We start from the raw sequence: 22,330 nt of genomic DNA on the forward strand, positions 1-22,330 counted from the left end.
TATCAGAGTTTCATGTGTGTAACAGAGTGTGAATCATTGTAATGCAGAGTCAGAAAAATGTCAAAAACAGGTGAGTAAATAAAAAGAGAAAAAAAAGGAAAGTGAGATGATTTTGGTGCTCATGAACTGGACTTTATTGACATTAAAGCAATAGAGGTGCACAATAATTAATATGATCCGAATCCATTGCCTTATACATACACATGGCTTGTGAGCACAGTTCTTGGATAAAAGTCGATGTTTCTTATAATTTCTTACGCTGTGTTAAACTGTTACTGTTTTTTTTTTTGTTTTTTTAGTAAAGGGAAATGTCAAATACAACTTATCTAAAATGTTTTGCTTTCTTTTTTTTTCCTCTTTCTGGCCAATTAAAGAAAACCATTAAAAATATTCCTCTTTCTTTGTCGAGCGATCGAAGTAAACAGACGACATTCACACCGTCACTCCAATATCTGGGGGCGAGATGAAACTCCCGCTACGGCCCCCCCCCCACCACCACACCTTTTAACAGGGTACAACATTTCTCAAAAAAAAAGAAAAAAGAAAAAGAAAAAAAAGGTTGTCAGGCTGCCGAATTCCATTAAAAACAAGCGTTTCTTACGATCTTAAATATTTAATACTTGTAAACCACGTGAAGCTTCATAGGAAAAGTCTGCTTCAATAAATTTATTGTGCAATTAGGCCAGGAGTAAATCAAATACTTCAGCATTTATAGCTTGGGCTCTTTTTTTTTTTAAGTTCTTCTTAGTAGATTTCATTATTCCCAGCACACAAAAAATAACAAACCAAAGCCCATCTAACTAAGAGGTAGAAACACAGGCAACTTTGAAACGTTACGGCGGCACACCAATGATTACAGTTCTTTTAAAATATTGTAACATTTGGAGGATGAGGAGTATTGCAACCACTCATGTAATAATTGACGACATAAGGGACAGATAACAAAAAAACAAAAAAAAAACGGGGGAGAAATCTGCTGATGGAGGAGAAAATAAAAGATGAAAATGCTCATCATCAATCATGAGCGACTATGAAGAGCACTTTTATTTTAAAAAAAAACAAAAAACAGAAGAAGCAGAAAACTGTTTTTTTTTTTTTTTGTATTTTTTAGTAAGCAACGGTTGAACACGCACCTTTAAATTCATTATGAAATGTTTGGCCAGCTTTTGCTTTTGCTCTCATTTCAACAGGCCCCCTTCCTTTTTGCAATCACTTTTTTTCCACTCCTTTCTTTTTTTAAACAAAAAAGGCAGAATGTTGCATGTTTCCGATTTTTAATGCATTGATCAGTCTGCAGCCCTTCTACTAAATTTAAACCCCCTTTTCTTACAGTTTGAGTACGACGTTAAAGCATCTAAGACTCTCAGCTTGGCCCTAAACAAAGTTCACAAAGCAGATTACTGACGAGACCTTTAGTTAACGCCTCTATGCTTCTTTTTTTTTTTTTAAACTAGCATTAGCAAAGTTCACTATTAATTTGACTTATTGAGAGGAGGGGGAAATCCTATACATTTTTAAATAAAGCTGTTTACTATGAGGGAGGAGGAGAGAGGGGGGTAAGAGGTCAAATCAGTAAAAAAAAAAATTTAGTGGAAATGAAAAACATGCAATACAAGTAGGGAGAAAAAAAAATGTTACAAACCTAACAGTCAGAGCAAAAAAAAAAAAGAAAAAAAAAAAAACACATGGTTGAGCCACTCCAGATTTCACAATTCATGTAGCTGATCAGGACACAGACCCCCCCAAAAAAATCAAACATCCATTAGGCAACAGATCAAATGATGCTTCCTCCTATTGTCACGGTACTGGTGGTAACACATGAGGCCCTACAGGTACAAGCTTTCGGTTTATATTTGCGAGACAGAAGCAGCTGAGTGCCACATGATAGTGGTTAACTTAAGCATGGAGTTTAATAAAAAGGAAAAAGGCGAGTGTAATAACAAGATTAAGTCGGTCTTCTACACCACATGATGCTTCTTGCTTCGGTTTTCTCAGTCCGCGTCGTCCTCAGACTCCTCTTCCTCTGCGGTCTCCAGCCAGGTGAGCCACTGGTTGACCTGAGGGAGAAAAAATGCTCACTGAATGCTGTGTTTCTAATATTTTGTCCACTCCATTAACATACATGACAACACGTTTCAAAATAATGCACATAAAGAACAATTATCACCTTTCAGACAATGTCAAGAGAAAATGAAAATGTATGTGGGTCAGTGACTCGTAAGGGTTGGAAAGATGAGCAATTAAAAAAGACTGAATGCTCCTGAAAATGTCACATGGTGTAACCACAAAAGAATGATAAATATTAAATATTTTATCCACCTACAGTGTATTTAAGTGCACTTATGCAAATAATTACTGCAAATAATGAAATAATTCCTGATTAACATGATTTCCCAGATGAAGTTTAATATTTCAGAACAATTGTAATTCCATTACCTTTATTTAATATAAAAAGTGAAAGTAAGTTTTATGGTTACACCACTTTTTATCCTGGGTCCACACACACACACACACATTCAAATGTTAACCTCTTTGAACTGGACTAAACCACATGGACACAAAAGAACCATTATTGACCTATAAAGCTGCGTGTATAAATAGGAACACCTGTGCAATAAGTGCAGTAAGTGGATTATTAAACTATTCTGACAGTGACTGACTGAGTCACAGAGTGTATGCATGTGGTTTGAAGACACCACAAAAAGGCTTGTGTGTTAAAGTGTCCATGGGTCAAAAACAAACTGCACGAGTCAGATTTTTATAGTTAAGTAATTAAAAAGTAAAAATGGCAGCATGAGTCTTTTGCATCACATCAAATCAAATCTTGCTTATTAAAATTCTATCCAATCACAATGCAGTGATTTTTTTCTAAACTTCATCTTTATAATCTGATATTCAGCATTTGAAGATTCAAATTAAATTAAATTCAAAAGAGATCATAAATGGGTTTTCTTTCTTGACATCAAACCGATCACTGCAGAGAGAACACTGATTTCGGTGTCGCTGTACCTGGAATAAAGCTTTTCCTTTTCCAGGGAATTCTTGAGTAATGTCTTCTTTCCATGCAAGGAAGGCTTCTTCTTCGATGATCTCCATGTCGTAGAAGTGGACAAAGTAGCGCAGCAGCATGCCTTATTGGGTAGAGGATTTAAGAAAACTTGTTTTACTAGCAAATCACTAAGTATGTACCTGACCCATTATTTGCTGCTTGACTAACAAAAACATGACATTCAGAAAAGATAATAAAAGTACTGAAAGCTTCTCTAGTGCATCTGATTCATTGTTTCAGTGCTGCTGTGACTGTGGTTAGAGCAGACCAACCAGTGCTGGGTTTTTGAAGCCAGCAGTGACAATAGTAGAGATTTAAAACATCTGATAACAATATTCATGGTTTCATAAAGAGAACAAAACATTTTTTTAATATAAGAATCTCTTAAAATGTGTTTTTTCTTAGTGCTGTGCCCAAGATGTGTATGGTGAAAAAAATAAACTTGTTATCAGAGCTCCGACGGGCAAATTATGTTTACACCTACTTCTAACTATTACGTATCAGCTGTATCAACCACAGTACTTATAGTCAATTACAGCAGCCGTAGTAGTCTGTCTTGAGTCTTTAGGGGTGTGGGTGGGTGGGTGGGGTGGTGGGGGGTGTACTGTACCTTTTTGGAACCCACTGGCGTTGCAGTGCACCTGCAGGGCGTAGAGGGCGCTGACCTGCAGCTCGGTATGGTCGTGCAGGAACTTCTGCATGACGGGCTTGAAGGCCAGCAGTAACTGTTTCTCCTGCTCCAGCTGCTCTTTGGAGGGGGCCGCCAGCTGGTCGTCGCCCTCCACTATGCACAGCTCCTGAGCGATGTACTGGAGGAAACTGGGAGAGGACGAGAGGATGGTGGTAAACAAAACAAAAAGGACTTTCCATGCCAAGGCCAGCTGCACTTCCTGGTATTTATACCTCTAGTACAAGGTGTACACTGAAGTCCATATTTTCAGCCTCTTTTATGTTTGTTTTGTGTCACTGTGTTATTAACTGAAGTGATGGATCTAATTTGCCTCATTGTGGTTGTCGAAATGTGATTTGAGTTACATTTCTGGAGCTATTTGGTACAAAAAAAAAAAAAAAAAAAAAGCCTAAAAACAAAGGATATGCAAGTTTCAAGTATCTCACAAACTAGGCAATGAGATGTTCAGATAACTGTTTCAACCTTCTTATAACTACTAAAATGACATTTAAGACATCTAATTGAGTGTTTGAGCTGTACTATACATTTTAAGCCCTCTACAATACATTTACCTGGTCATGAGGATGTTGACAAAGCCTTTATCGGTGTGGAGTTTGGGAGAGATGTTGTCTTTAATCCACTTGTAGATGGACTGTGGAGAGGGATCCGCCTTTATCTGCTTCAGCAGCTCCTTCTCTAGCTTCAGCAGCGGGAACAGGAAGCTCAGGCCCTTCCCCTCCAAGATCTCCAGCATGCGGTCCTTGTTCTGATCAATTTCTACAAAAATCAAGAAGAAGTCGGTTATTCACAGAGTAACAACTAAAGGTTAGAGGTTTTGTGAATGACCGGTAAAGGAGAAGATGGATGTAGAGAAGGAGGGGTTTACCTGGTAGCATCTTCTGCATGTTGACCTTGCTCTGCTGGAAGAGGTCAGTGAGCCACTCCCGGTCCTTCAGCTTGGCCGTCTGTTGCAGGCAGAGCAGGAAGAGGGGGAAGTGGGTGCCGTTCTCCAACGGGTGAGCCAGCTCCGCCACGCTCACCAGCTCCGCGATGATGGACCGCGCCGCAAACTGGGCCAGGTAGGACTTCACCAGGGGCACGTCCAACTCGATCTTAGGGCACTGGTCCAGGACGGTGAGGAAGGCCTGCGGGAGTGGGAGGAAACGTTGGGGTATGAGTAAAGTTGCAGCCATCCTGTAGGCTCAATCAAATTTCACAGTAATTCCCATGGAAAGTTTCCAGAAATGTATTGGACATTCTCCGCCCCTTTGCAACCCTAATGAGAAATTCATTGTATGATTGAAAATGGTGAAACGCTTTAAGTTCCCTTGTTGTGAAAATCCTCAAGATTTGATCCATGGTAAAAAAAAAAAAATTGAAGAGAATAGTAACTGTTTCTATGGTAGCATCATTTCTTGGATGTAACTGTTTTGTCCATTTTGACAGGATTTCTCAATACTCGCATCCTCTGTATCTGATCCATCATATACACTGGGAGCAGTGGGGAGCACTGTGCTTTGATGGGGGATAAACTAGTTCTTTTGGCCATTGTCAGTGGTCTGGGTCACTGAAACGAGTATCAATCCTAACATGCACATTTTTAATGGTGGAAAGAACCTGAAGAATCCTACAGAAAACCACACTGACCCAAAAACCAGCACTTTCTTGCTGTGCAGTGCTAACCACTGAGCCGCTGTAATGCCCACAGTATGACACTAAATGAAAGCTCGACACACACACACACACACACACACAGACACACCTGCATGAAGTTCTCTCCAGTGATGAGGCCCTCGGTGCGAAGCATGTGGATCAGGGTGCTGGCGTGCTCCTTGTCCTCATCGGGACGATCCAGGGAACACACGATGATCTTACTTAGCATCTCGGGCAGGAAGTGCTTGGGAGCCCTCATCTCTCGCACGGCGCTCACAGCCTCGGTCAGGTTCTTACTGTTGAAGTAATCAGTCATGGCCGCCTCCTGAAGCCACAACGCAGACACAAGATGTGGTAAATTGACCATCAAAAGCACAAAAACATGAACTCATCTGTGCTCACCTTCTGTTCTGTATTCATGTGCCAAGCAGGTTCGTGTGTGTGTGTGTGTGTGTGTGTGTGTGTGTGTGTGTGTGTGTGTATGTGTGTGTATGTGTGTGTGAGTGAAAACCGCATAACTGGGAAGGTCAACAATGATGATGAACTACAATTTGCAAACACGAGTCAGTTTTTACTCACTAACTGACTCATTCTCTGGTTTCAACAGCTGCTGACTGTATGAAAGTGCACTGAGGTGATAAATCTTTATTTATCCATGGGGACTTTACTGTGCCATCATTTTATAATAATATTTGTGTTAGAGCCAGGGCTGCCATAACATTTTGTTTTCATCATTGATCAGTCTGCTGATTATTCTATTGATGAATTGTGTCTATTAAATATTGAAAAAAAAAATGGCGGTTATAATTTCTCACAGTGCAATAAACATCTTCAAATGTGTCTTTGTTTGGCCAGCAGTCTGAGACCCAATAATAATCACTTTACTATCATTAATGAGAGAGAAAAGCATCTAAATTCTACCATTTGAGAAGCTGGACCCAGCAAATATTTGCTCTTATTTCCATTTTGAAAATAAAGGACTGGAAAAAAATGACCTAATAATCTTCTGTTGATCAACTAACTGTTATTGTGAAGCGACCTTGGGTTTCATGAAAGGCGCTATACAAAATAAAGTTATTATTAATCGGCTAATTGTTGCAGCTCTAGTGACAGTTATCCTTTATTGTATGTAGTAATGTAGTTAAAGAACCAAATTGTTCTACGTACCGTCATCTTAATAAGTTCTTCCCTGGCAGGAGGTGGTTTCTTGTTTATCTTCTGAGGTTTCTCTTGGATAGGCGGAGGGTTGGTCTTCAGGCCAAGCTGTGGAGGCTGAGGACAAAACTCATGTGATTATTACACACACACACACACACACACACAGTTTGACCAACAGACCGACACTTGAAATCATTGTGCTTTCTCTCAAAACATCAGTCTTTTTATTTTAAAGCACTTGGAGCTAGTGGTGAACTGTGAGGTCTCACCTGTCCCAGTGGAGGGGTTTGAGTGCGTGGGGGCTGGGCGCTTGGAGGCATCATGTTGGGGATCTGGGGCTGGAGCTTGGGGACCTGGTTCTTGTTAAGTAGGAATGACTGCGCAGGTCTCAGGCTGATCTGCTAAACCACGGAATGTCAAGAACAAATCAGTCAGCATGTTTAAGTCTTTCTAAAAAAAAATCCAATACCCACACACCCACACATTAGCTGAAGTCATGCCCTCATATCTCATAATCGCAGTCAGCGGACGAGCTACCAGTTTGAGCAAGAGAAAGAGAGAGAGAGCAGGAGAGGAGGAAGGATAGAAAGATGGAGATCAAAGAAAGAGTAAAAGTCACAAGAAAAGACTGGTAGCAAGTTTATTCCTCAGAATAACGCGTCTTTTGATAATCACTGGGCATGACAAGTCAAAACTAGCCACTGAACTTCAACTTATTGATATTTATTATATTGATGTTAGGTACTCGAACTCTTACAGTAGTAATGGATACCTCATCTGCATTGAGCTGTCCTTTCTTGCTGAATCGTGGAGGCATGTCCTTGGACTGTACCTGCTGCTGGGCCATGTGGTTCTGGTTCTGGTTGAGGAAATGCTGGTTCTGAACCTGTACGGAGACACGTGGGCACAGAGGACCATGAGACGCAGGCAGGCAGGCGGGATGAAACAGCGAAAGTACTTTTTAAAAAAATAAGATTTGACCTGAGGGTTTGTGGAAAAGCAAGCAGTGACAATAATTTCCACTGTGAGAAAGATTACCTGGTTGGACTTGACAAAAGACTTGGGGCCCATGTCAAACTGTGACTGCGGTGGAGGGGCGATGTGGCCTCCGTGGCCGTTGAAGAGCGGGTTGGTGCGATGGCGTCCCATAGTGGGCGAGTACCTATCCTGAATAACCCCCGGGCCAGTTCCAATCCCACCGCCTGCCACAGTACATAGAGGAAGTTAGTACAGATATACAGAGTGTGAATGTGTTTTTACTCAAGGTGAAGATTTTAAAACACAAAGAATAAAATAAAGTGAGTCAACACTGCACTGTCAACATTGAGAACATGAGGTGGCTAAAGAAAAAAAAAGAAAAAGAAAAAAAAAGGTCAGCACACAGCCCGTACCTGGCATCTGTCCAAACATGTCGGCCAATCCCCCGAGAGTCTCTCTGTCCAGTTTCATTCTGTTGGGCATGAAGGGGCTTTCCAGGAAGAAGTCCATTCTCATCCCCTGAGACATGGGTGCTGGGATGAAAACACCCAAATCCTACGGGAACACGGAGACAGAGCCGTCACGTCAAAATGTCGACCAACGTGACTCAAACTATTCAAACCCAGGATTTAATTTCATTACGGATCCAAATTTGACTCTTCAACAATATCTCGTGTTTTTAAGACCTTGATACTACACCACATGATTGCTATCAAACCGGAAAATTGATAACATCCTGCGCTGACTTTATTGTCCCACTGACACACATTCCTCATTAAAAGGATGTTTGTACTGATGTGGGGAAACTGGGTCTTTGTGAGAGAAGGTAATAATGTCACATGTTTATTTATCAAACCCGTAAACACGTGCTTGACGTCATTCGGACAATGTTATTGCAGATTCAGGAATGCGGGCGACCTAAAACAATGAGCGCAATCATTTCGGCCGGACTCACTTTCACTGCTTCCTGACGGATCTGGTGTATCGTCTTTGGTCCGTTGTCGATGAAAGCCTTGCGGGGGACCCAGTTGTTTTCTCGCAGTTCCACTGTGTCTTGCAGCAGGAAGCGGATCCTAGCGGGCAAGTCCTTGTTGTTCATTAAGGATCGCATACGGCCAAAGTACTGATCCATTAAAGACTGTGGAAAGGAAGCATTAAGAGGTTGCGTTTAGTGCCACAGAAGAGGAATAAATCTTTGGGTCATTAGCACAGCGTAGCATCAGATTTACTAATGATACCAGCAGCTCTGTGAGAGGCACAAACTGAGACTGAAACTAATGCACTTTAAATAAATATTGTACATAATCTGCCTAGTTCCTCAACCCTGAAACATTTTTTCCTTTCTTCTTCTGTAACTGATTTTGTGATATGTGTTAGATTACTAAATTGTGATATATTGTGTTGTGAATAATAGTTTTTTTGGTATATTATTATATTGTGGGAAGAATATCATGATAGTATAGTTTTGTGAGTTCATCTGTAATTCCTGCCTGACTACTACATATGCAGCAGGATTTACGTTAGCTGTTAGTTGGCTGTGAGCCAGGTAAGGCATAGAGTGAGCCAGATGGCGAGACAGACGAGGACCTGAGATGACACAGCTGACCCAGACAGGGCCACAATAGCACTGAGAAAAAGGCTTGGGAGTAAAAAAAAAAAAAGAAAGAAAGAAAAAAAACCCTGCTGGTCAAGAGTGTTCTGTGTTTGGCTGGGATTTATGACCCTGACCTTTTTATATATGGAAGTGCTTTGCGTGGCTATTGTGTAGTTGAATGCAGAAGTAAAACTTTAGCAGAGTCTTCAACAAGAACTGTCCCTTTGTTGTGTTGTGTTTAACATTTTGTTCAAAAGACCCCCTGTGGCATTACTACCTCAAACCAATACACGGCCCCTCCAGATGGGCTATATCTCATGCAAGGACTTGGTGCTTGGACTCCGTTACCTTAGCTTTCTCATGGTCGAGTCTCGGCCCCACTGTTCTCATTATCTGACAGAGGCACTCCAGATCCTCCCCCATATCCTTGAGCTGGACTCTCTTCTTCTTTTCCAGAAGCTTTTGAAGAGATTAAAGACAGAAGGAAGGCAAGGGTCACATAAGGTACTCTGTTCTAACTTCATTAAAATAAAAAAAAAAGGTACCGTATGTGCTGTTGAGGGACAACAAAGTGATTGTTCTGATTCCAGAGCTTTTTTTATTATGTCTTAAAAATAAGAAAGAGGCCTTCACGTACTGTTTTGATGCACTTATGAAGGATAGATTCATGGATGAGGTCAAGTTTGCCAAGTTCCCCGATGAATTTAATGTTGCCAAGCATCTTGATCTTGGCGATGGCACGCTGCTCCTCCTCCTCAGAAGTAAGAGGGTTGTCATGTTTGTCATAGACTGGAGTGAAAGAGGAATAAAGAGTTAGAGTTAGTGGGGAGCGGACAGGCTGAGGTGTAATGAGCTTCACGACACACAAAAAAGACGTGAGCTTACTTTCAACATTTCTGGTGCGGTTTTCAAATTCATCTTGAAGCTTGGAAATCAGCAGTCTTCTGAAGGTCTAGAACAACAAAGAGCACTATTAAATGAAGCTCAATAAGAAATGTCAATGTCAAAGTGTTTCTTTAGAAGCAACGATTATTAAAAAAAGGGCTGTTTGCATTTTAAAAGGGGAGTTATTCAAAACCACAATAGCAAATACTTATAACTATAATTAAAAAAAAAAGCTTTTATCAATAGAGTAATGGTGCTGATGGCTTCATTGCAGCCTGCTCAGCAATAGTGAAATAAGAGGAGAAAAACAAAACCTAGATGTTCAAAAAGGCGTGTTTGACTGTCCGGAAGAATGTGCACAGTCATACTTACTGTGCTCTGCTTTTGGGATGTTTGGATCTCAGATGAAGGGCCATCAAAGTTTGGTGCGTCCTCTGCCAAGCGCAGACATAGCTGAGCATAGAGCGAGCTATACTTCGGCTCTTCTAGGGCTTTGTCCACAATCTGAACCACAGAGAGAGAGAGAAAGAGAGAAAGGAGGGGAGGGGAGGAGGAGAGAGAGAAGGGAGAAAGCAGAGAGAGGGACCATTTGCTCGGGTCATTAAAACATGTTGTGTATAGGTATGAGTCACTCCAAAAGCAGGCTGCCAAGAATGGATGAATAAATTTTCCATTTAGCAACAGCGCTGAAATAAATAAATAAATGCACACTTACCAGCAAGATGATTCCTTTAAGGACGAGTTTTGAATCTACGCCCACATTCAGGAGCTCAAGGCATAGCTTGTCAAACTTCTCAGGCGTGAGTTTGTTGAGTATGCTGGAGAAAGAGAAAGAGAAAGAGAGAGAGAGACAAACAGAGATAGAGAGAGAGAAAAAAAAAAGAGGGGACGGGAGAGGCAGCGAAAGCAGGAAGTCAGCATGATTGTGCGAGATCAAGAGGATGGCCTGACATTATGTTATCAGCTAGATTCTTCCATATGCACAGTTACAATATGGCGACATACCGGTGCTTATCTTCTGATCTTACATGACTTTGTAGTAAAATTATAGTCGTCACAGATGCTTTCATTCTTAACACCAGACTGGTTCCAAGCTTCAGTCTTCATTTTAAAATTAATGTTCAGGCAAACCCACTTAACCGAAAAATGAATAACTGTTCTTTTTTTAATGACATTACATCTTCAGTTAGACTTTCAAAAGTTATCCATCAACTCATCAGTCATCCTTCACTGCTCAAGTGTTTCTGGAGACAGCTGCAGCATCATTTGTTTTGTTGTGAGTGTAACAGAGCTAATTCATTATCATTTATTAATCCACATGGGTTTTCTTTAAAAAAAACTAATCTCATTATCCACATTGTCTCCTTCATTCTTGTCTGGCTTTGACCTTTTTAAGTGCTTAACATCCTGTTATTCGATGTATGAGTTCATGTTAAAACACCCTGATTTTCGGATTATTCCAGAGCTCACTGTAGAACTCTATGGGTTTTTATTATAACTCAGGAACTTTGTCATGTTCAACAATTGAAAAACAGCAAACACTGAGTCCCAATCTGGCTTCATTATTGTACATGTGAACGTGTGCAGTTGTTTATTTGTCCAAACTGAGACTGCACAGCCCCGACGCCTGCTTCCTGTGGTGGCCACCAGCTAGCCTGCATTCCTGAGGGAAAACACTGTCATCTCTTCATCTTTTTTGTGCTTGTAAACATCACCTGACACCCAAGGGAACAGGGGCTTAAGTGCTTTTAGCGGAGCACATGCCGTGTCTTAATGCCTGGAGAAATATGCAATGCAACACTCTGTCCCACTTTGACCCTTTTAAAAAACTCACAACATTATCTGCACGTTAACGATTGGATAACCGAGAGGGGAATAGCAGAAAAATTGAGACATAATCAATAAATTTGCTGCTGCTCCATGCTGTTGATGCTAAATTTAAAGAAAAGTAGGTCAAAAAAAAAAGCTGCTTCTGAGATTTGATTGTGAAAGTCACAGTCCATTGTTGTTAATTGAGCAACAATTAGATTCAAAGAGCAGGATTGTATAACTGGATAAAAGGTTTAAGCATGAGGAGTAACAACAACAACAACAACAACAACAACAACAACAAAAAAGGGTGTGATGATAATTAACTCTTCAAGTGTGCATGCAGGCTTGAACCTTACCCCCTCACTTTCCTGAAGATTGCATCGTGTCGCTCTTTTTCATTGCTGGAGTTGACATCTCGTCTAGTGCTTCGTGAAGGAACCCATCTCTGAACGCTTTGCCCTGGGGTTTTCCCCAGGAACTCGCTGCAGAGACACGCACAAAAAGTGTAAAGCAACAGAAACGGATTTTTTGTGGCTAGTACTGAAACACACACAAATACCCTTTGTGGTAACGTTTTACTGTCTTAACAAAACTTAAATGCTTACACTTTTTTTTTTTTTACATGTGACTGCACACTCAAGTCAAACAGTAACAGCACAATAACAGAGGAATAAGAGACTATAGCCTCCTTTTTGCTTTGTTTTACTGTTGATTTCAGGTGTTGGAACTAGATCATATTCAACCCACAAGCAGAAGCAAATATATTTTTAGAGTGAGTGCTGCACCACCAGTGTTAGAGCTTTAAAAACAACGTGCCTTCTTTTTACCCTTTGTTGTAAAACGATCCCTGACTGCCTGAGTTGATAAACATAAGCTCGCTATCTGCAGCTGACTGACATGTTCCAGGACTTCTGGGTATTCAAATTAAAGTTTCCTGTGATCAACACAGTCTAGTCTAGTTTTTCTTTTCTGTACTGGCGTGATTATTTACAATGGTTTCTGGTACCATGACGCTAATAAATAAATAAATCACTACACGTTATGTGAGGAAAAACTCCAGATGAAATACCTGTTGCCGACAGTCTTGGGATAGTGCTGAGGTGCACCCCTACCACCTCCTCCCCCCGAAGAAGCACTGCAGGAGCAAACACAAGGAGGTGAGGACACATCAAGTACAAACTAACAATAGGCAGGATAGATTAAGCTTGTATCTTGACATGAACTATATCTTAAGCTCACTCAGAGTCAGCAGTGTAATAATTTCATCCTGGCCTCTGCTCCCCCTTTCAGTATATTCATTTGATGTGATTTCTCTTTCTTATCTATAGATTTTTGTTTTTAGGACTACTCCTCTTCAATTACAGCTTAACTACAAGTATAATAAATATTATGTATGGCTGCTGCACATTTACAGCTCAGATTAGTACACATGTGGACAACAGACACTGTGTCTCATCTTTTACCTGTGAGATGTTTTATGTCTTTTATTCATCAGATTTCCACATGGTCAAATAAATGAAAACGTGTGCAGACTAGTAATAGACTAGTAATAAAGTCTTCGAGCACAGCGGAGAGTCTCTGCTGCTGCTCTCTCAGCCAAAGAGTCATCATGATGACCGGCAGCAGAGGAGGAGGTTTGTACCATCACCTGGTTCAAAGGTCCTCTAAACAACTTCACACCTCCATTTCCGTTACAGTTAACTTTAATATATTTGGATAACTTTGGGAGAAACTAAAAGTTGTTTAGCTTGCAGTACTGTTGCTCTCTGTTTATCTGTGGACAATGACGCAGCCTGAGAAAAAAAAAAGGGGGGGGCCCAGTGACTTGACTGAAAATGAGATTAGATTCAGGGCTCCTTGACTGATGATTCAAATTGAAAGAGACACTGAGGAACAAGAGCCTCTGCTTACAAATGAGCCAAATTTACACTCTTAAAAAAACAAAAGCACAATGAGAAAACTCTGATCTCTGAGAATACAATCCAGTCAGTCATAACCACTCATTTCTCAATAGAGCAAGACGAGAGTGGGAGCCGAACAGAGCGGCTCGGTCTGGCCGACGGCTACGCAAGTAAACACTGCGAGACGTGTTTTCGAGTGACTGTCACTATCAGTCGTGTGAGAGGCAGACCATACAGCTTTGAGAGCGACAATGCGTACATTGATAAGGAGCTACAACAAGTGCAGTAAATCTAAGGTTATGGTGGGGGTGGGGGTGTGTTTGTGCATTAATGTATCATTTAGACAGCTGTAGCTAGACTTCATGTAGCCTTGGTTTTGACGATAATGCCATATCTTACACAGATATAACCAAGGCCACACTTTTTTAATGATGCAATGTGACCAATAACTAAAAAGTCTGACCTTAATCCAAGAAGTGAGGCATCCTGTTGACTCTGACTCTGGTCAACTGGGCGTGTGCCGCCACCACAACTACACGACCAATGGGACATAAAATCTCCCAAGGCTCATTACACCCCCCCGCTCACCCCCATTAAAAAGAACGCTGCACAAAGAGAAGTGTCTGACAGCCATTTTGAGCCTTCCCGCATCCTGCTTTGTTGTAAAGGCCGGAAGTTCCTGTCCAATAACGCTAGCAGAGGGCTAACCATGATGGAGAGGGGGGGTGGGTGTAGGGGGATGAGAGGGAGAGAGGGGGGGGGGTTGTTGGTATGTTGGCATTTCCTGTTCATGCTTACCTGAAACGAGAAGCACCCCCTTCTGCAATCACACTCTCCACTTTGGCGGCTTGACAATGAAGAATACTCAAAAGAATAAGAATAATAGGAGGGGATGGGGAAAACGGCGCTGTGGAAGAGAGGGCAAAAAAGGGGGGGAGGGAAGAGAGAGCAATTAGTCACCAAATTGGAGGAGGATGGGTGGAACATGACATATTCATACACACATCAGAAACAGGGGACATTATGAGTTATCCTTCGTCATCTGAGGACGTCAGATACCCAATTTAGCTTCTTGATAAACAGTCTTTATTGTAGGCCTGTTTTATGATGAGATATCAACGCAAAGCGATTTAAAAACGACATTGAGAATAGCCTAGCTGCTAATATTGTTCTTTTATCTTATTTGACACGATTAAAACAGCATGCAAAAATGTTAAAACATCTTTGCTAAATCTTTACTCAGCTATTACACTAAAAGCAGCGGTGCGTCAGCTCACCAGCTATCTAATGTAGCTGACAGATCTATAGGGTTAGCCTTCTAGCTATGTCACGACATCGATTTATAACACAACTGAGTGCCTTTCTTTCTTTCAAAAACAAACAAAACACTATTTACAAGTCGTGCAATCGTGAGTGAACATAAATATGTGCAGTTACATGTATGGAGAAAAAACAGCAGCTAAGCTAAACTAAGCTAAGCCTGCAGGGTTAACATTACAGGCTATAGTAAAACACCCGTGCTGCAGAGGAGAGGGGAGCGGGGCAGGGCAGCGTGGTTAGCCGCTAACCAGATCAGTGGAGGTTGCTTGCTTGCATCGCCATCCCATCATGGCTGAGGCTGAAAACGTAAAGCTTTCAGGGCCAGTTTAGACGTGTGATCTTACTAGCCTTACTAGACTCCCTTCTCATGAAGATACACACATGTCCCGTTAGCTGACATTCAAACGACGTGTCAGTTATTTTACAGATAATATAGTTTTACTGTAGCTAGGCGACATTCAAACGATGCATATTATTTTACAGTTAATACTATAGTTATACGGTAGCTATGCGATATTCAAACGATGCGTCAGTTATTTTACAGTTAACACTATAGTTCTACGGTAGATAGGCGACATTCAAACTATGCATCAGTTATTTTACCATTAATACTATAGTTCTACAGTAGCTAGGCGACGACGCCATTTTCTACTTGAATGTAAATCAGCTGAGCCATCGCTATGCTATGCTATTCTATGCTATGCAATGCTAGGCTAGCTACCGGCTCTTAAGCTAATATGCTATAGTTAGCTTAGTCAAAGCTTGATGTTAGCTAGCAGAAGCCATTTTGGAGTTTAAAAAAACCGGTGCAAGGTTTTTGTCGAGGGGGCGCAAAAAGCATACCTTACCTTTACCAAAGCAACTTCAGTTTTATATTGTTGTGTGACTACCAAAGAAGAAAATAAAGACAGTTGTAAAAAAAAAAAAAAAAAAAAAAGAAGAGAAGAGCAGGGTTTTGTTTTGTTTTTTTCTCCGACGGAATTATCAGGAGGTCTAAAAGCAGAAAGATGACCGCGCACACACACACACATCAATCCCCTGCTTGCTGCCTGGCTTGTTTGGCTGGTAGAGAGCTCAAAAAGCTTGCTGACTTACGAGGGCAGAGAAGTCACCTATTTTTGATTGGTCCCTTCTTTTGTTGCCATGTCACTTCTGTCCAATAATAAAGCAGGATTCGCTTTTAAGGCGGTTCCTTTAAGAACATAACGTCCAATGAGAGACGCTCTATAGCAAAAAGGGGCTGTTCCTTTAGTTGATTGACATATAATTTAACATCTGCAGTGCAGGAAAAAAAGATATTGGCTATCTGCTTAAATTAACGAAGATAAAGGCATTCAGTTATTATTTATATTCTTAATTATAAAATAATTTCAGTACCTTAAAGATTAATAAGAAGCATTTACTTTACTTGTTTTACCTTACTATGTAAATCCCAGGAGGAACATTGCACACATTTTCTACACATTGTACATTTATTTATTTCCGGTTTACTATATATAGGCTAGTATTTTATTTTATCATATTTTTGCCTTATTTATTATTGAATTTATGTTTAGTACACTTTCACCCTTACGCTGCTACTATGTATTATATGGACTGAAATTGTTATATTAAAAAAGTCAATTTATCTCTGGTTTTGATGGTTAATATTTTGGATACAGGCTCAATACTGGGTGCAGTCCGCTAATTATTTATTTTCATATGGCCATATGGCTCAGAGACATTTCATTTCACTTTTATGTGGATAATGTGCAGCCTTTATGACAACATCTGGTGATGTGATTCAAATAGTGAATGTATTTCCATTCATTTTTGACATATCATTAGGTTTACAATACCATAAATACACATATTCCAATACAAAACAAAGCTTTGTGTTAAGTTTAATGTGTCTATTGATTAATCATTTTCATTTTTTCCCCAAATCTCCTAGAAAGTCTCAATAGAAAGTTATGGAGGGAAAACATGTAATAGGGGAAATACCACCCCTGTTGTTATAGAAAAATGACTGACTTAACAACATATGCACATATAACTTGCATATTGTTTACTGTATATCCAGAAGGACTTGAACCTAAGTTTCCTATGTAATGTAATGTAATGTTATGTTATGTTATGTTATGTTATGTTATGTTATGTTATGTTCCAAGAGATCAATAGTTGGCATAAATCATTTTCAGAATTTTGTGTGCGTACTCAATGTGAGCATATGACCTCTGATGACCTTATTGGCCATCAGGAGGCTGGAACTCATGACCTTCTGTTTACAGAACAGACTCATCCACCCTGTAGTCTCTGTGTTGATGTTTCTGTTGAAGAAAATATACTGTCCATACCCAATCACAGCCTTGAGCAGTTCTAACTGACTTCATTTTTACTTCATCCACAACTGCCAGGGGCTGCATCAGTCCAGGCCAAGGGCAAACTGCAGCACATCACTCAGTCTTCTGAGAACGGCTCGGGTCATGACCCCCTCTTCTCCATGCGGCCAGGAAAATAATTGGAGACCTCCGTCACCTCAGACACCCAAAAACTCCCTCTGGCACTTCCAGTTAATCTACCTTCTATTTCTCCACCTTTTTTGCAGCAGCCTAAAACATGAATTTCCACAAAAAAGAAGCAATAAATAAACTGTTTATATATTTTTGTTTCAGTTATTTAGTTTGGATATTTGAAGTTATTTTTCAGTTTTGGGTCTCCATGTCTTCAAAATGTGTTAATTGACAGATCAGAAGGTATATATAAGAAGATATGAAAGAAACTTGACTGAAGTGCAAATACTGGCAAACACAACTCCCAGGTTTCGACCAAATACTACTATATCTAAACAATGGAATCAACCTATGATGCTCTATTAACTAACTGTCTATATTTAACACCACTGATCTATTATCATCTTTCCTTTGCTCACTTAGAGCCACGTGTACACAGTAGGTTTTCACTCCAAGCCAACATTACAGTAGCTGATGTCAGTAATTAGTTCCCCTTCTCTTGTTCAAGGTGAAATTAAATGGTCGAAACAATAAAAACCTGCAGTCATTTCCTGGCAAGTATAGGAAATAAGTGGAAATTATATATTTTTTAAAATGACTGAATAGATGAATGAGGGGTTCTAACAGAGCAGTAATTACAGTACCTACAATGAGCAGAGACAAAATACCTAGGCTAAGGATAAGTATAGTTACATTCAACCAGTGGTATGGACCAACGGTGATTGTACCTGGAGGAGATGCCATAGAAAAAGAGTTTTTTAACAATACAACTACAGAGCATTGAATTCCAATAATGTGGCTAAACACAAACACAATGACGACCCATTTAAAATAATCCAAACCAATATAAAAGCTGTGCACCTTTGAGATGCCCCCTTTCAGTTTAAAACTGTGTCAAGGGGGATTTGACTTGACTCTTGTCATTTTTGAGGCCACAGTAATTTTTTGTGGCATTGTAGAAATCTGTACAATTGTGTGCAGGTACTCTCATTATTTTGTTCGCCCACTGTGTATAATCTTTTCAAAGGTGGCATAACAGGAGGTCAAAGAACCCTGCAGGGGTAATATGAGGTATTGGGTGGGGATTTATAAGGGGGTAAATTCTAAAGGCCATTAGATTACAGAAAATATGATATATATTTTATATTTTCACTGCTTATTTTCCAAATGAATCGCACCATAATTGTAATTATGTACAGGCGATTGATTTCTTCAGGGGTAGTTATTAAGTAGATTGTTGTTTTATGCACTTGATTTATATCATGCAGGTATTTATATTATTTTGTCATGATACACAGCTGCACAAGAAAAGCACCTAATTATCTTTCTTTCACAATTCTTTTTATTGAGTTTTCCTTGGATGCATTTCAACATAGAATGTCAGGGCACAAGGGATTCACTTCAACAAAATAAATAAATAAATACATCTGCAAATATCAAAGTAAAAACAATGCCAAGATCATACAGAATGAAATCATACCAAAACAATGCAAGTAAATTAAAATAACCATATGAAATAAATACAGAAAAAAAAGAACATGAAAAAAAAGTAAAATAAAAAAACAAACAAACAAACAAAAAAGGGGGTGGGGGCAAAAAGACAAATACAAACACACAGGAAGGGACAACAAAGACAGGAGGGGAAGGACTGGGGGTGGGGGGTCCAGTTGTGCATTCAATCACTCATCCTCAGCTAGGGCATAGCTACAGTGGGTCCGCTGAAAGCCTATCACCCCAACTGAAGCCCATCTAACCGCTTCACAAATTCAACAAAGCCATCCCACGTCCCACGGAAGTTCTGAAGAGCACCATTAACAGTATACCTGATCTTTTCTAATTTGAGATTACGCATGATGAAAAGCACCTAATTATCAAATACAATGTAATTATATGGATACTGCACATGGTTACACTATTCTGATGATAAGAGGAATAGGTATTCTGTTACACTAAGATTTGTCACTAAACATAATTGTGTAAATAATCTAAATAAACATAATTGTGTAGAAATATGTAGAAGTATAGATAAAGTGAAACAGAGTATTTGTCTTAACTGGTAGAAAGAGAGAGAATAAAAAAAACTTAATTGTATTTGAATGTAGTTCATTAAACTTTCCACTAGAGGGCAGAATGATCCCTCTTCTTGAGATAGAAGACATCAAAAGGGCTCATGGACCTCTGCTGCTCTATAGATCCACCTTCCATTAGGATGCACTCTCCATCTGGATCTCTCTAAAATCCGATTACCTTCCCCTATCATAGCCACTGACTCCAAACCCCAAACCCCAAAGACTAAACAAAACACCTGTGTGCAATACCCTTGACAGTGCTATCATGTTGCTCTTTCTTCTATCTCTTTCCTTATTGTTCTCCACTCTTCCTTGAGGAAAACTTTCATCTTGCAAGGTCCGTAGCATCCCTTAATGCTTTATGACGATAAATATCTCTGACCCAATTAGCCGCCTTTATTAAACACCAATCCACTGGCCCTCATTTAAACCACCGACCAACCCTCACCCTACACTCAGCCCCTCCTTTTGTGTTTTTAAAGTAAGTAAGTGATTACAGATTTAATTAGCTGAAGACCTTGCTTCTATATCATACTGATATTTGTGTTGTGAGTTCACGGACAGGAGCCTCAGCCGTGTGATAACTTACAAAGGTACCAGGCAACATGTAACAAAAGTTGAGCTGTAGTTCTTTAAGTACATGAAACGAGCTAAACCTGGAAACACCATTCGGGCTATTCTGCCAAATCCATGCCATTTGCATGTTGTAACTTTTCAAAATGAAATGTGATTCTCTCTCAGCACTGTATCTAATAACATACATGTTTAAATGGTAAATGGACTGTACTTATACAGTTTCTAGTCTTTACGACCACTCAAAGCGCTTTACATTACATGTCATTCACCCATTCACACACATTCATACACTGATGGCAGGAGCTACCACGCAGGGTGCTAACCTGCTCATCAGGGGGAATTTAACCATTCATTTACATTCATACACCGTTGGCACAGCAACGGGAGCAATTTGGGGTTAAGTGTCTTGCCCAAGGACACATCGACATGTGGACTGGAGGAGCTGGGAATCTAACCACCACCAATCTTCCAATTGGAGGACGACCGCTCTACCTTCTGAGCCACAGCCGTCCCGAAATATGTAATGGTCAATCACACCCCATTTGATTTATTTTCTAACAAGGTTTCTTAATGATAGATACTTCATATAGTAACAGGACTGAAAGTAACAACTGAGTTTTTATAATTGTATTCGTAAATGCATGATATGTAGCCACATTGCATCAATGCTGATAGCTATCAATAATAATCAGAACACCAATAACCATCAAAAAACATGTATGATGGGTTAATTGATGAAGGTGCTGACATACATAGATCTGGAGTTGGCCACTGCAATAGATGCTCACTGCTCTAGTACTCAGGATGAATTTCACTGTACAACTGCATATGTGACAAATAAAGTACCTTTACCTTCAAGTTGTTTAAACCAAAACAGGAAAACAGTGAAAGCTAAATAATTACCTAGCACATGCACAAATATGATCTCTTCTCCTTTTCAGTCCTGCTTAGCTTTTCAATTTTGGATGTTCTTTTTTGGGGGTAAAATATGTCACCTATTCTGACATTATAGGAAACAAACACCATACTATAATGCCCTGGACCTGAACTTTCCCTTGTCTTGAGATTTTAGGTAACAGGATTTCACACACTGAGATGAACATTCACAGTCATACTTACAATGTGATCAAAAATACAGAAAATAGAGTTGAGGGAACTTACTTTTGGTCTTCCTGTAGCCTTCAGCAGACTCAAATGAAGTTATTTTCTATTGGTTTGAGGAATGTCCCAGGTTTTTGGACGTGGGAATGTGTCAAGGCAACAGTACTGAGTGAAAAGCTGGGGACACAACTAATATATGTATTTTAATCTAAAATATGAAATTTTCTTTTTTTTTTTTTGTTTTGTTTTGGATTGAAATATAATTTTTTTTTTAATTATTTGTTATTAGTGGGATAGATGCAAATACAAATATAAGTACATATTTATCATAAATTGCAGGGGTAGCTCATCATTTTAATATTTTTTACCCACATATTTTTTATTGATTTTAAGATTAATACACAGAAACAAGGTATAAACTTTTTCATCTAAACACCAAAAAAAAAAAAAAAAAACCATACCAATAACCAAGAATAGATTAGAAGAAAAGAAAGAAAGAATGTATTTTAATCTAAAGTATGAAATTTTCAGATGAGAAAATATATATATGTCTTAACAAGAAATAGAGCCACGCAATAATATAAAAAATAAGATTTCTCAAGGATGTTATATTTAATGGTGAAGTGTAGTGTTACGGAGTGGGGAGGGACTAAAATCCTATTTTTCATTGTTCTAGGTAGTTTTCTTTATTTATTAAGCTTTTACATGATTTATCCTGAAACTGCAATTGGGACAAAAGTGCAAAGACACGTTGCTTGATAATATAATTTATTATACAGAATTTTTTATGCATATTCATGTATGTTATGTCCCGGGGACGGAAAAAGCACTGATTTGATAGAATGGCCCATTTATGTATGAAAAGCAGTACATCCGCCGCGCTGCTTCCAGGCTGTTTTCATAAAAATCTTCATCCACACTAAGAGGACTACACAACAGGAAAACCCTGAAGCACAATAGGAAAATGGTTAAATGGCAATCTCGACCTCGCTGTCCTCTTCCATTTGGCAAACAACAAAACTATACATCACAGCATCTCAACATCTGGTAGGAAGTGAGAATCTCAGCATGT

General features: G+C 39.6%; 1 protein-coding gene and 1 non-coding gene across 2 annotated transcripts; both read right to left on the minus strand.

Moving 5' to 3' along the window:
• Positions 1 to 110: 110 nt before the first annotated feature.
• On the minus strand, positions 111 to 14,602 carry eif4g2b (eukaryotic translation initiation factor 4, gamma 2b). Its single transcript, XM_053318766.1, has 20 exons — positions 14,499 to 14,602; positions 12,869 to 12,934; positions 12,156 to 12,224; positions 10,703 to 10,805; positions 10,360 to 10,491; positions 9,988 to 10,054; positions 9,740 to 9,891; positions 9,451 to 9,561; positions 8,464 to 8,646; positions 7,922 to 8,063; positions 7,569 to 7,732; positions 7,288 to 7,416; positions 6,800 to 6,931; positions 6,540 to 6,644; positions 5,482 to 5,697; positions 4,606 to 4,864; positions 4,292 to 4,496; positions 3,660 to 3,868; positions 3,010 to 3,131; positions 111 to 2,057 (listed from the first exon to the last, which is right to left on the minus strand). The coding sequence occupies exons 7-20, from the start codon at positions 9,821 to 9,823 to the stop codon at positions 1,992 to 1,994; spliced, it is 2,127 nt and encodes a 708-aa protein (XP_053174741.1). The 5' UTR covers positions 9,824 to 9,891; positions 9,988 to 10,054; positions 10,360 to 10,491; positions 10,703 to 10,805; positions 12,156 to 12,224; positions 12,869 to 12,934; positions 14,499 to 14,602; the 3' UTR covers positions 111 to 1,991.
• LOC128359587 (small nucleolar RNA SNORD97) lies at positions 7,027 to 7,212 on the minus strand. Its single transcript, XR_008321461.1, has one exon. It is a non-coding gene; the product is annotated as a small nucleolar RNA SNORD97 (small nucleolar RNA).
• Positions 14,603 to 22,330: the final 7,728 nt, after the last annotated feature.

The sequence above is a fragment of the Scomber japonicus genome, chromosome 5, assembly GCF_027409825.1.
Source record: "Scomber japonicus isolate fScoJap1 chromosome 5, fScoJap1.pri, whole genome shotgun sequence".
Classification (NCBI taxonomy): domain Eukaryota; kingdom Metazoa; phylum Chordata; class Actinopteri; order Scombriformes; family Scombridae; genus Scomber; species Scomber japonicus.